The sequence below is a fragment of the Pecten maximus genome, chromosome 3 (genome assembly GCF_902652985.1).
Source record: "Pecten maximus chromosome 3, xPecMax1.1, whole genome shotgun sequence".
Taxonomy (NCBI): Eukaryota; Metazoa; Mollusca; class Bivalvia; order Pectinida; family Pectinidae; genus Pecten; species Pecten maximus.
Genome location: NC_047017.1, coordinates 24,841,320 through 24,855,456, shown reverse-complemented (window position 1 = coordinate 24,855,456; position 14,137 = coordinate 24,841,320). Strand labels below are relative to the sequence as shown.

Sequence of the window (14,137 nt, the reverse complement as noted above, 5' to 3'; positions counted from 1 at the left end):
TATCAACAATTAAATCCGTCTTTTTGTTACTTTTAAGTAATAAAGATGAAACCACACAGAGTTATGTTCACAATCACCATTAGTTATGATTAATTGTATTGTCTCAAATTCTGGGCTTTCAGATCAATCAAATGTAAGGTCATATAGCGGTGTATACAGTCAAAAAATATCGGTAAATTAATGTACGCGTTCAAATACGTGTCAATAATAAGAAAATATTCATGATCATACAAGTTTACAACTATCCCGTGTATGAAGTAGCATATTGCTGCCTCATTTCTAGTCGATATTTGAAATATGGCCCAATAATAATGAAACAAATTTTACCCGTGAATTGATTTTTCTGAAGGGTCAGGAAATCAGTGCGAACTATGTTTCCACGGAGCGATTACAAAACCACTGACATATTGTGTCCGGTTAAGTTTACTCAATATACCGGAATTAGATGGGCGCCATTATTCTGTACAAAGAATGGATATCTGTAATCAACTGAGGAAATTTTTGTCGTCTTGATTAAAATAACTTAATTACAAAGCAGAAACAGGCACAAAAACATAATTAACTGACCACGTATACTTTTTAAATGTTTATACCACAAAATAGAAGAGACACACGGGCGAATGTGAGCTTTCTTACGTCGATCGTTAAGAGGCCAATCATGTGACCCGAGGCATTTATATATTTCTGTGCGTTTCTTTTGGCATGAAGTAAACAAAAAATGTCATTTATAGTTTTTAATTGATGGTGTTCTACCTAGGGCTGAGGATAGCCAAGTTTGTTGGTTGGTGTGTCGATGCTGTGCAGTATATCACATCAGGTGACAGTAAAACTGCTACAGGCTCTAAACACTTGCTGAAATAGATGGAACATCGTGTGCTGTACCGACGTCAACAATGGCCTCACAGGTCAAAGATAAATGTTTCCTCTTAAAGTAAAGTCAGACTACATAAACGAGACCATCTGTAATATAGTGAAAGTCAGTCCGTGAAAACAAAACGAAAGTATAAGGTAAACTAGACATTACACTGGAAAAGCAAGTATGATAATCCAATCATTAAGATACAGAGATAGTCTTTAATCATGTTTCAGACAAAAATGCATCTTGAATGCCTGTTCTATCGAAATCATATTGAAAGAGCGATGGGTGTTCATATAAAAAAAAAGGTAATCGGACAGATATAAACCCTTTCACAACTCATACTTTTTTTTTTTTAAAGTTTTAATTAAAACAACAGCAACAATAATGATGTATTAAGAAAACCTTTAAGATTCCTTTGAGTAGAGCTTAGTTATTGAGAGTCAAAGTTACGTAATAAAATGTACATTAGTACATGTCTGTTTGCAAACAGCAACCTTTGATTTACCCTAATCCGGAGAATAATAGATCACGCTTATTAATATCAATGATGGGATTGAGACATTGCAACTGTTTTAGACTTGAATGTTCGTAATTCCTGGGCCTAATCCTGCTCCTTGACCGCCTCCAGTTTGCCATCTGCCACCTCCGCCGGAACTCATCATACCACCACCTCCGCCGGAACCCATCATACCACCACTTCCGCCGGAAGGCATCATACCACCACTTCCACCGGAACTCATCATGCCACCACCTCCGCCGGATCTCATCATGCCACCACCTCCGCCGGAACTCATCATCCCACCACTTCCGCCGGAAGGCATCATTCCGCCACCACCGCCGGATCTCATCATGCCACCACCTCCGCCGGAACTCATCATCCCACCACTTCCGCCGGAACTCATCATCCCACCACTTCCGCCGGAAGGCATCATTCCGCCACCACCGCTGGAAGTCATCATTCCACCCGCCCCGCCGGAACTCATCATGCCACCACTCATCATACCACCAGCTCCGCCGGAGCCCATCATATCATCTCCTCCACCCGTACTCATCATCCTGCCTCTTCCACCGGAACTCATCATCCCGCCTCTTCCGCCAGAAGTTAACATACCTCCTCCTCCACCGGAACTCGTCATCCCGCTAATTCCACCAATATTCATACCTCCACTTCCCACCTGACCTTGACCGCTACCCTGACCTCCTCCCATCATGATCTGGAATTGCTGTTTAGTCTGTACTCCCGGTACTTGTCGCCTGCCCGTTCTCTTGATAATACCCATGATCTGACTACCTACAGTAGGAGCAGATTTCATGGACTCTATCTCATTATGCAGCCAAATGGTGCCACTTCCGCCATATGTCGTACCGTAATTTTTGTATACGATTTCTCCGAGCCTCCTGTCGTACCCGCTTCCCCATTCTATGCCAAGTGGTTTCTGTTTCCCAGAAAAGCTCCAGTTACACGTCTTCTCACATGCTCGTTTTGACTCGAAATTGTTTCCGTTTGGTTTACAACCTCCAAATGTGAAGCGCTCACAACATCCCTTCTTTTCGTTGTAGTACCACCTTTCCATGCTAGCCCTACACGGACCTGGTCCAGGAGGCATGTGACAAGAGCATCTCCTCTCACAGTCCTCTTTACTTTGGAACCGATTGTCATTGCCCCCACATCCCCCGAAAAGAAAGGTTTCACACTGACCAGATGTAGTGTTGTAGAAGTAATTGGTGATGGCGGCCAAACAAGATCCAGGCTTGGCTGGTTGTATACAATCTGGAGGACAAGAATATCAAATAAGGACAAAACTATATCCAGATAAGTTAAGTAGCCGATGGTTGTATACAAAAATTCAATAGATCGGACGTTCGAGAGCCTATGTAAATATTAAAGCTACAGTCTTGATTCAAGATACGGAATTAATACTTATTCGTGAGCACAATATTTTCTATCGCCATTAAGTTAAAATGTTCGTGTCTGGTTATCTGTTATTGTGTCAACGGGAATTTATTTATTCATAAATTTGTCTATGGTGCTGATGGAGAAGAAACCAAATTCATTAATACATTAATATTTTCAAATTCTATAGAGTGTTAAATAAACGCGCTGAAATACACATGTTTACAATAAGCGTTTTTTGGGGGTTTATTTTCTAAATTTTTATTCAATTGTACACGGATTTAACTTGTCATAGCTACCTGCTGAATGGCTTAAGATTTATGTTGTTCATGACAGACCATTGTTCCGGTGGACTTTAAGAAGTACCAGTATTGGGTTTAAGTCAAATTGTGCTACGGAATATTGGTTTCTCCAATTTCATGCAATAAGAAATGAAACTTAGTGAAAGGATTCAACAAACGGTAAAGCTATAAAGACTATCACTAAATAGATTATATAAATCATACTAGGAGGCCTATTATTATTTGTTTGCCTATATTTCTACTTGAAGTTATCGTGTTACGAGAACGTAAACGAAACTAGGTATTTATGTTTCTATCGACTGCATAAATCATATTAATATATATATTTTCAATGAATCTTTAAGCAATGCCATAGTTATTCACATACTTACTTGGAGGAGCTTGCAGCTGAGTTTGTGCCCACATAACCGGCAGTGCCAGTAACATCCACAGATATCGCTGCAAAATAAAGGATAGAGTAAATCAATTACATTAAAGCTTTTTAAATGATTTATGAAAAAAATACACTGACCTTTACAAGGTCAAAAAAGCAAAGAACAGAAATATGCTTTGTATCGTAGTTAAATCTTATATAAATATTACATCAAACATCATCTTCAAGATGAGAACAATATAATTATGTGTGAGCATTTAAGTATTTAGAAAAGGTTTGCCATACGTTGTAGAAAAGGTCGAACGTATTCTATATCTAAAACCAGTACACATAAAAGTATTATTAAAACAGTTACAGAAAATAAGGAAGTCCTTAATTAGTTCATGAACACAATGCATATGTAATTAAATATAATCCATAGTATGTAATACCGTTACCTTCATTGTAGATCTGTAATCGGCGTTGACTGTCCAGCGCCTGTTATACTAAGCTTTTAATTTGAGGTGTACAAGGGAATATATTCTATGCATACTTATGATTGCTGAGTCAAAACCCTGCAGCAATCCAGGAATTTCGCCAACCACATCTGTATTGTCACATCAAAAGCCAAATGTCGCTGGCCCCTGTGAAGACGAATGTGTCGGAGGCAGTTAACCTTAACACCCACACCTTGCTGGTCACCAGGTGTCCCTCGGTATAGAATACACTGTCCGACTTAATAACACACTAATATCAATTAGGAGTATTATCAACCAAAAGAAAGTTCGTTATCAAATACCGAACTGAAAATTAGTATCAAGAAAGAGACAGCTTCCACCTATTTTGATCTCAGTCGATGGATATTGCTGTCGATTGCCAAAGAACAGTTGTTGTGAAGGAGCAGTGGTAGGGTTATAAATATTGTTTAAAACTATCCTTGTGAACAACTACCATGACCTTCTGTACTTGGCTGTGTTACCTAGGAGATGACCGACGTGACGCAGAACATTACCAGTATCAGTTTCCTGGGAAAACAGCATCACATCAAATAAACTGAAGTCCCATTGAATTCATTGGTATCCAGCTCTTTTTATTAACGCTTTTTGATAGAAATTTGTCCAACTTTTAGCAAGCATGTTGCTAAAATGTCAAAATCGTGTGTTTAATTAGCTTCGTTATCGACTTTGTGACATTCAGTGAAATGGCATCTTAAATTAGTCTCAGAGTGACATTTCTACAGGGGATAGCTGTCGTCGTTTTAGCTGTAACGACGTAGATTTCATAAAGGAAATTTCTTCATAATAGTTTTAAAACCCATCAGAAAATTAACGATGACACTAGAAGAGCATTGAACCGCACACGTAGACATGATATAAGTAAATGGCGTCAGAGATGGACATTAATTATTGTAATGACCATTGGCAGCTGCAAGCGAGAAAAAAAAATGTTAACGTCACAAGGTGGGACAACAGTTCTACCTAGAAATGATATCAAGTGGTATGTATGCGGCACCACCATAGATTGTACAAAAGGCATACAATAGAAAAAAACATATATATGGGCATATACATGGGTGGTCCCCCTAGAACTCGTTAGTGTTGCTACGGGCTAAAATTGCGGAAATTTCGAAGGGAAGCCATGAAGATAAAAGTAGCCTTAAACAATGTTGACAAGTATACGTAGCTGGGAGGTGTCTCAACTCCATCATTTCATTATTTTCTCTCTTCTTTTTTTTTGGGGGGGGGGGGGGGGGGGGGGGGGGGGGGGGGGGGGGGGGGGGTGGGGGGGGGGGGGGTATTGAATGATTTAAATTGATCAATCAAAAACACGTTTGCTGTTATTCATTCCATATATCATGTGAATACTTCTATGAATACAGGAACTATACACGGTTAAGGAAAATATACTGACGGTGTATATGCCAGTATAGTCCTTTAGTAGTCCACTTATATACTGCAATGACAATGTTTAATAACTGTATCAGCCATACAAAATAAATGATACCAGTATGGTTGTTACATTATAGACGTTTTGCATATCCATCAGATATCATATTTGAAACTAAAAAGTCTAAGTATGATATTGCACATATCTATGTCTATTAACGGTTTGCTTTATGCATGAAAAATCTAAAAAAAAAAAGATAGTTTTGTTATTCAGAAAATCTGAAGAATGCAAATAAGAATTCATGTTTACAAGAAAAATTAAACCAATTCGATACAATTATATTTAATTGTGATACGTTCATTTGCCGCTGAAAGCCCAAAACCTGTTCATAAGCAATAAACAATGACACATCGGTAGACGTGCTCCCTACTCATGACTGACATCGGATGTTGCACAATGTTGTTGTAGTAGGTATTTGATCAACGCGTTTATTAGGTTTAGGAACAGACGCATACCTTTGCAAAATACACACTGCCAAGTTATGTAAATATATCATTACAATGAAATGCCGAGTCTTACCTAGTTAAGTTCTCAAAACTCTATTACGAAAAATGTTGACCATCGTCATGTATGTTAAATCTTCCGATGCTTCTTTACTAGGACTTGTAAAGAGCATTGTTGTTATATTGAAAATAATTACAGGAAATCTAGATCAAAAATTTCCCCCCTAAAATGGACACTGCTGAGTTCGAATAAGAGAGATAAAAATATTCTAGAGGTTCATGTAGTAACAAGTTATCTGGCGATTATAAAAATAACAAAATTACACTTTCTTCTAAACATATTTAATATGTTTTTATAACGAGGAACAAACACGAATATAATAACAGCTATACAGTATAGAGCTATTAGGTATCCATACGCCATATACATAAGGCAAATAGCCATAAAACAATTAAAACTGCAACAATATCAACAAATTTAAATGCGTAATATGTACACCTAATAAATATCCTAATACAAAATTGAATGATAGACCAATTGTATTTTACCCTTTTAAAGTCAGGCGAACTTAAAAATGAATGAAAGAACACTAACATGTGGTAGATCGGGGGAAAACATTGCTCGTCCAGGACAATTGGACCCTGAGCATTCCTTTCTTTCCACCAGTTTCGAACGCTTCGTTATTATTCTTAAATTGAACTTAAACATTTACAATGTATTTGCTTTCCTTCATTTTGCCTTTAGAAATAAAAATATTTATAAATCCATAACACATTTTGTATTAATCATCATTCAATGTGAATGCTCTCATTTCAGTTATTCCAATGAAGATTCGATCAGGCATCAGATTCAGGGACGCTACTATCAACTTGGAAATTAAATATCTTAACTTTAAATTGCCACATGAAAGCATCACAGAGAATTGTACAAAAATACACATAAGATGTTTAATTGAAGAATTTCACAAAAAAAAATTAAAAAAAAAGTTGTGGTTTTTTTTTCCTTTTTTTAACTTCTTAACCTTTTTCCTATGGACAAAGGCCTTATACTGAGAATTTTTTGTGTGAAAGTAGAGCCTAAATACATGTCGTCCCAGGATACATATTGTTCAGGTAGTGATGCAATCATCCCCTAGAGGGTTGTACAAAACACACACACGACATCCATATCCTCAGGTGATAACAAGTTATATCTACAGGCATAACACGGAAGGCGCTGTCCCTTATGTTGACCTCAGAGTGACCTCATCTATAAACGTTACAGTTGTGTATGATCCAACACCTCTGGGTAACCCTGCATAAAACAAGATAAATGTGACAAAAACGTGTAGATCTCTGACACCTTAAATAATTAACTAAACATTAGTATGTTACTGGCATGAACAACTACACGAATGTGAATCAATTAGTTATATTACTGGTGTAACTCTATATAGAGGTGTATGTGATATTTATGACACATTGCATTTACCACAAACATAGAAACGATTGACAAGACACCCTTGCCCCTAGATGACTACTTCAGTCATTTAAGTTCGTCAGTTATATAATGAGGTATCATTAACGAGGCAATCATGTCAAAATTTGCATATTATGCCTACCTGGATGTTATTAATCTTCGCTTAAATTCACAACTGAAACGTCTCATGCCCCGAATACAAATAAGGTTCATAGAAAAAATAAATGGCAGGACACACGTTTCTTTTTTGCGACTGTATTTGAAAACTGTATTAGCAAAATTCAAATTCAAATTTTCAAAATTTAGTCTATCAAAATCACTATACTATTGAAGCAATTCTAGACTTGCTTGATATCAAAGTAGTGGCGAAACGTAACATAACATAAAAAGCTATTATTTCAACATTGATAGAAACTGTTCTTTCACATTTATAATACACGTTTCTTTTATCATCGTGATTTACATTTTAAGCACTTAATGCAAAGACAGTTGGTTATATTGCTGACCGAATTAAAGTTGAAAATTATTAGATATAGATTATATATTAAGGCAGGGGAAGATATTGGTTCATTATATCTTTGTAATGTAGAGATTATATATTACGTTGCTTTTTCACGGATTCACGGAATCATTCCTTATTAAGCATGACATCAAAATCTCAACAATAGGCATTGCAACATTCCGGAATTCTACTCTAAGGGTACGGCTCTGTTATATCACCCAACGAAGAGACAGATCATACTTGCCTTTAATTCACATCAACAAACAGGTAAACATAATTTTCGTATATATTAAACGTTAATTCAGTAATAATTTTTAGGAAAATAAGTGTCATTCCCTTTCTTCATAAAAATATTGATCTGAATTATTTATAAAAAAAAATCAAGACAAAAACATAACAATTAAAACCCTAGAAAACAATAGGGAAATCACTCATGGAAAGGGGTTCACAATGTCCCTACTCACGACTAAAACGAAAATCTTCTCTGTGAAAATAAAATACAAATATTACATATCAAGGGAATATCTGGAATGCATACAATATCGGAGCATGCGTAGAAACGATTGCCGTAGACACCGTGGTGATATTGATGACGTAACTGTACAAATGACATGACAACCTATTGAGTAGCTGACATAACAACCTGACAGTAGTATAAAATACGTACATGTAATGTATCACTTATATTTAGCCGTGATGTGATGGTATAATGTATCATTATGTCATAAGACAGACGGTACTTATATCTATACGGTGTCTAAAACCACGTTGTAAAAAGGTGTATGACAAGATTTATTTTGTGTATCCCAATCTGAAACAAATGTTTTCATTTTTTTATCAAGCCCGAGTATCGTGTGAAACAAATGATTTCATTGTTGTAAAAAGCCTAAGTACGCATAATATATATTAAATGGAACCAACACAAACATACTTAGTTATCACGTCTACATGTTTTGTAACACTTTTGATTCATTCTATTGATGATGAAAAGACTAGCAAAGTGAAAGAGAAAAAAAACATACATTGGTGATTCCAGAGTTTCACTATTATTTAGCTTTGAAGCCACTTAAAGTGTCTTGACTGACGGAATTTAAGCCATATGTTTGGCTTGTACATGTAGTTACGGAATCTAGCACGTATTTTGATAGAACATGTTTCGTGATATCTAGAGTTGCAAATATTGAGCTTTCTCTCCTGGGTGTCTACATATTATCAACCATTTAGACAATGATTTTAATTCTTTAGATCCTCAACTATCATCTCCAAGTTCTAAATAACGACTCCGCCATATGGTCGAGTAAATATTTACTTTCTACAACTAGCTGCATCAAATTACGTTTTTTTATTACATTAATAATCCTTTTCGCGACTCCTTCAAGTAAACGAGCTTAACTTAAACCTGCCTTAAAGTTTCAGGCATGGTAAGTTTAAGGTACTACTATAAAGAGCTTAATTTACACAAGCACTTCAGAAGATGGCGATCATTTTAGATCCTTTTAGATTTCGCATTTACATTCTTGTTATGGTTTTGTTTTGTTTTGTATTGCTTATTAACAGCTATGGTGAATGTTATATCAGTTTAGAAAAATGCATATACACTTGCATATAATGGCATAATTTAAATATAACATTGTATTTCGAACATTTGTAAAAACTATACACTGCACAAAGGAGAAAGGTATATTTTCATTTCTATTTGATTACACACAATACAATAACTTAAAATTTTACCGAGATATGAATAGTGGCTCAAGTATGTAGTTGTAGTTGGATATATAACAGAACAGTGCTCTGGAAGTCATGCATAGGAATGATTGTCGCAGCAAGAGTTTACGGAACGAGAGCGCAGATCAAGATAAGATTTTAGTAAGATTATAGTTCAATTCAAATTAGCATGAATATGAAAATCTTACGGACAACATAACTGATAAAGTTGATAACCGTACAGAAAAAAAAAGGAAATCTGTGGTGCCCAGAAGCATAATGCTATTCTGATAAAAAAATAATATATCAGAACAAGATCACAATATTAACATGTCAAGCATAAAAAATAATAAAAAAAATATATAACTTTACATGACAGATAATAATCTCAATTAAAGCAAATTAAGTTTCTTAATAGTTAATAATGTGCATCTTGTTTTTGAATAAAATTGTTACTAAATAGAAAATGTACCATTTGATAAAACAAAACATTTTCATTGTATGAAAAAACCACAACAATTTCTTTATTACAGATCTGATACTTGATGAAGCGACAAAATATGTAAAACCATTTGAAAATATTATCACACGTAATATTTTCTAATATCATTAAACGAAGACTAAATAAATTTAGAAAATAAGAAGTGACAAGAATATTTAATTTTAATATACTCAAATCAAAACGAAACAATTTGTGAAGGTCCTTCCTTTACATTAAAACTCATAAGCAGAAGCAGATCAAAAGTCATTCAATCTGCTAAACGGAGAGCACAAGGATGTGGAAAAAGAGCACAGATCATATGAGAGAACAAACACCAAAAAAAGTCCACAATTCAAGCCACAATTGTGTGGCTATAAGCTAAATCGTCCAAACCTGAATGATTTCTATGAAATAGACTCATATTATCCGATCAGAAATACATAGAAAGGAGAGGCAGCAAGTACAATCTTTCTTACGTCTCGGTTACATAAAACATGACACTTCTAATGCATTTTCAATGAAATAAATGGAATTGTCACGTGGTCCCATTTGACACATTCAAACAAAAAGGGTGGTTTCAGATATCGTTGACTGATGGAGTCACCTTTGATTTGCTTCTTCGTGCTGGAGTCGGCCTGCTCTCCTCACTAGGCTGTGGAGGTAGGGGGCGGGACAGTGGTGGAAAGGGTAAAGGTTCGGGGGGAAGGGGTTTGGAGTGGTCATGCTCTCTCTCAAACACTACATTATCATGACTTTTAGCCAACTTTTCAAATTGGTGATTTGCATAAATAGCAGTTTCGTCTTCCTTTTTACTTTTTGACTTTCGACTATGTTTCTTTTTAACAGATTTCTTCGGTTTTGGGGATGGAAATGGTTTGCGTCGAGATTGTAAATTAGGTGAATCAGACACCAGTTCCCTCGCTGTTGCTGGTGTCTCTGAATTGACAAGAGATAGTCTTCTCTCTTCTTCCGACTGATTATATTCTGCAGAAAGTAGTTTTGTTTTCTTGTTGCTGTCAGTGAACAACAGATCACCATTACAACCGTTAGCTGTCCCGGTCTCGGTAGATACCGTCATAGATGTCCTTTTTCTATCCACACTATTGCCGTTCTCTTCCACATTTTCAGGGTTGTGCCCTCTCCAATAGGCCCCAGCTTCTGCCTTGTTGTTGAGATAGTTCACATTCTCATGTAGCTGTAGATCTACGGGATGGTTGGTATCTCCTGAACTGCAAAACAGATTAGTTACAAAGTTAAACATGGTACATAAAGATCTAGTCATCCTTTATATTAATTTCAAGGTCTTTTTTTAACATATGATTATACATTGACTTATTGAGGTCTACTAGCTTTTGACACAAAATCCTGTCAGGACTTTGTCTAGCTGCTTTCTTCACTTCGATTGAAAGTACTATCCCATACGGTATGCGACACGTCGTTCCTGACTGATTACATATATACTGTATATTGAATATTTCAATGAATGACATTCAAAGCCCCTTCAATGCTTTATATACTGATAAGAGTTCAAAGCTAATTCAATGCCACAAAGCAAAATCCAAGAACATTTCTTGACTGTACAGTATACGCACCATGAAATGGGTAAAGTTCCAATTTCAGCCAATCATTGTAGACAATGTCTAATAATCTTTTACTTTACAAGTGTAATGTCTTCATATAAGCTATGTACTACATATTTTGTACTTCACATAAAAACTCAACACTTGTGTCTTCATTCTCACTATACTGAGTGAAACGAAGGGAAGTAGCTCTGATAGACCAGAATGTCTTGTGTACTTGTCGCTTTACATTACACTCCTTGTTATCTATATGAACATGTGGAGTTTCACAAGTGTATCTGGAAGGTATCCACATCTTATTTATGTATAAAATGACCTCAATTCTTCATCTTTTGTAAGCTTGGTATGGCATGTAAAAATATTCACATTGATCATGAGTACATTGTATACCGTATTTATGTGGCTCAAAATTAAGACTTTGTAATTTACAAGTTGGAAATAAATTTCAAAGATCAAGATAAAAATAACATCGATCTTTTTCTTCTTAATTTCAATCCACGAAATCATATACATATCTTGATCCATAATATCAACATTGAATCTATGTATCATATATAAACTGTATGGTATATAAATTATATGGTACATTTGTATATAAATTGTATGAAAAATCAATTATATGATGTATGGTATATAAATAGTATGGTATATATATAGATTGTATGATGCATAAATTTTATGTTTAAATCATATGGTATATAAATTGTATCGTATATAAATTATATGATTTATGAATTGTATGATATATATAATTTTTATGGTATATAAATTTAAAAGAGAGAACACTTTAATCACATAATAGTTTGAAATAGCTAGCATTAAAAATCATTATCAGCTCATGTAACTTCTATTCTAAAATTGAAAGAAATTCTTGGCATTGGTTTTGGAGAAATCTTAAAACAGCCACTACTTTTTAGAATAGATATTTTTGCCCAGTTGAATGTATTAAGAGCCAAGCCATAGTCTTTCAAATTTCAAACTGAAATATAGTTCCATGTAGCAAGACGACTTTGGGACAGAGCATAACCTTCATAACAGGGTTGTAACAGACTGATATTCCAGAAATAATGTGGAAAAACTTAGTCACTTCCACATGGACTGTCTTTCTCTTTTTTTCAATAGCGTGTTAAGTGTCATACGTTCTTTTTGGGCATCTTTTAAAGAAATTACATATCAAAATATTAAAATATAACAAGTAAAGGGTATATTTGCAATTTATTACAATTTACTTTCAAAAGCTTTCCAGTCTCCACGCTGTAGATAAAGTCCTTTAGGGATTATCTCCCTTCCACTCTATTTCTCTGAACAATGTCGCAAGAAGGCCATAACTGCCATACAATCTTACATCATATTCATACAGGGATAGTCACCCATACAAAACCATGAACCGTGAAGATACAGGTACAGGAAGGACCATACATTTTGTAATATTTCTATGCATGCACATTTTTCATTATTTTGTTGATGCATACATTGAGACGGACAGAGTTAAATTGCTTTTTATTATTATATAATTTGTAAGATACTCTTACTCATAGGAGTCTGAATATGTATGTGTGGAACACATTTTCAAAGTTAGCTAGAAATCACATTTTTTGTTTAATTTCACAAAGAATCTCCATTTTCATTAATTTAATTATAACAAGACAAATTTCATTAAGATTGCATTTTCATGTTCATTTTAGTGTTTTTTTTTTCATTTATCAGAATATCAAATTATATCATACAAAATTTCCTACATTTATCGTGTTTTGCTCAAATGTTTTTTATCCACTGAAAATAAGGGGGAATGTATACAGAGAAAGGGTTTAATTTGACTGTAGTAATATGACAAATATGAAGAAAAATTATCTATCAGATATTTCTATGAAATGGAATACAGTATAGAATTGTTCATTTCCCTGGTTCTTTCTAATGGTTACCTCCCTTCCCTCAGCTGTCACATCTAAAACCTTAGTTCTGAAATCTAGACAGCCACCAGTAAACATGATTCAAGAGGAAATACTGCAGCAACAATGTACGTAAGATCATTTTTTGAGTCATAGATCTTCTCATGACATCTTAAAATTATTCAGTGGTTTTTTTATTATTGTTTTTTAACTTGATATATATGTATCTTCCAGCAGTTTGTATTATTGATTCACAGTGTAATAAGAAAAGCACAGAAAATATTTTATCCCAAAACCAACAAGAGGCCCATGGGGCCTGTATCGCTCACCTGGTTGAATTGGACCAAATGTCAAAATAATGTTCATATTGAATTTGTTTTATTTGTAAATCTCTAACAATGCTATATATGGTTATAGTGTGGGAATCCGAACTGCTTAAAAGATTAATGAAGTCCAGACTCTCTAAAGGTCTGAAAGATCTCAAGAATAGTTTTTAGAACATGCATGCATTCATCACTTTATAACTAGTAGCACTTTAAAGGAATTACATCTATTTCCCCTATTGGGCCCCACCCTTTTGGCCCCTCGGGGGGTCAGAGTCACCATTTATGCAAAATGTGTTCCCCTTTCCCCCCAAGGATGTTTCTGACCAAATTGGGTTCAAATCCATTCATAACTTTATGACTAGTAGCGATTTAAAGGAATTAACTCTATTTCCCCTATTG

At 35.0% G+C, this 14,137-nt stretch overlaps 2 protein-coding genes across 4 annotated transcripts in view; both read right to left on the bottom strand.

Annotated features, from left to right (window-relative positions):
* Window positions 1–1,054: 1,054 nt before the first annotated feature.
* LOC117323679 (WAG22 antigen-like) lies at window positions 1,055–4,033 on the bottom strand. Its single transcript, XM_033879052.1, has 3 exons — window positions 3,866–4,033; window positions 3,427–3,493; window positions 1,055–2,630 (listed from the first exon to the last, which is right to left on the bottom strand). The coding sequence occupies exons 1-3, from the start codon at window positions 3,869–3,871 to the stop codon at window positions 1,432–1,434; spliced, it is 1,272 nt and encodes a 423-aa protein (XP_033734943.1). The 5' UTR covers window positions 3,872–4,033; the 3' UTR covers window positions 1,055–1,431.
* Window positions 4,034–6,123: 2,090 nt separating this feature from the next.
* Window positions 6,124–14,137, bottom strand: part of LOC117323675 — a 105,578-nt gene continuing 97,564 nt past the window's right edge. For 2 of the 3 annotated variants that reach the window (XM_033879046.1, XM_033879048.1), the window contains 2 exons: window positions 10,548–11,172; window positions 6,124–7,091 (listed from right to left, as the gene is read on the bottom strand). In XM_033879046.1, coding sequence (XP_033734937.1) covers window positions 7,056–7,091; window positions 10,548–11,172 — 661 coding nt within the window. In that variant the 3' untranslated portion in view covers window positions 6,124–7,055. Of the gene's footprint in view, window positions 7,092–10,110; window positions 11,173–14,137 lie in introns of those variants that run through there. The other variant, XM_033879047.1, reaches the window with a different exon arrangement.

Bases quoted from the DNA above. Each gene is read 5' to 3' on its own strand.
- LOC117323679 (XM_033879052.1), bottom strand. The intron at 2,631-3,426 runs GTAAGTATGTGA...CTTGTCCTCCAG, and splicing joins TCAGCTGCAAGCTCCTCCAA to ATTGTATACAACCAGCCAAG.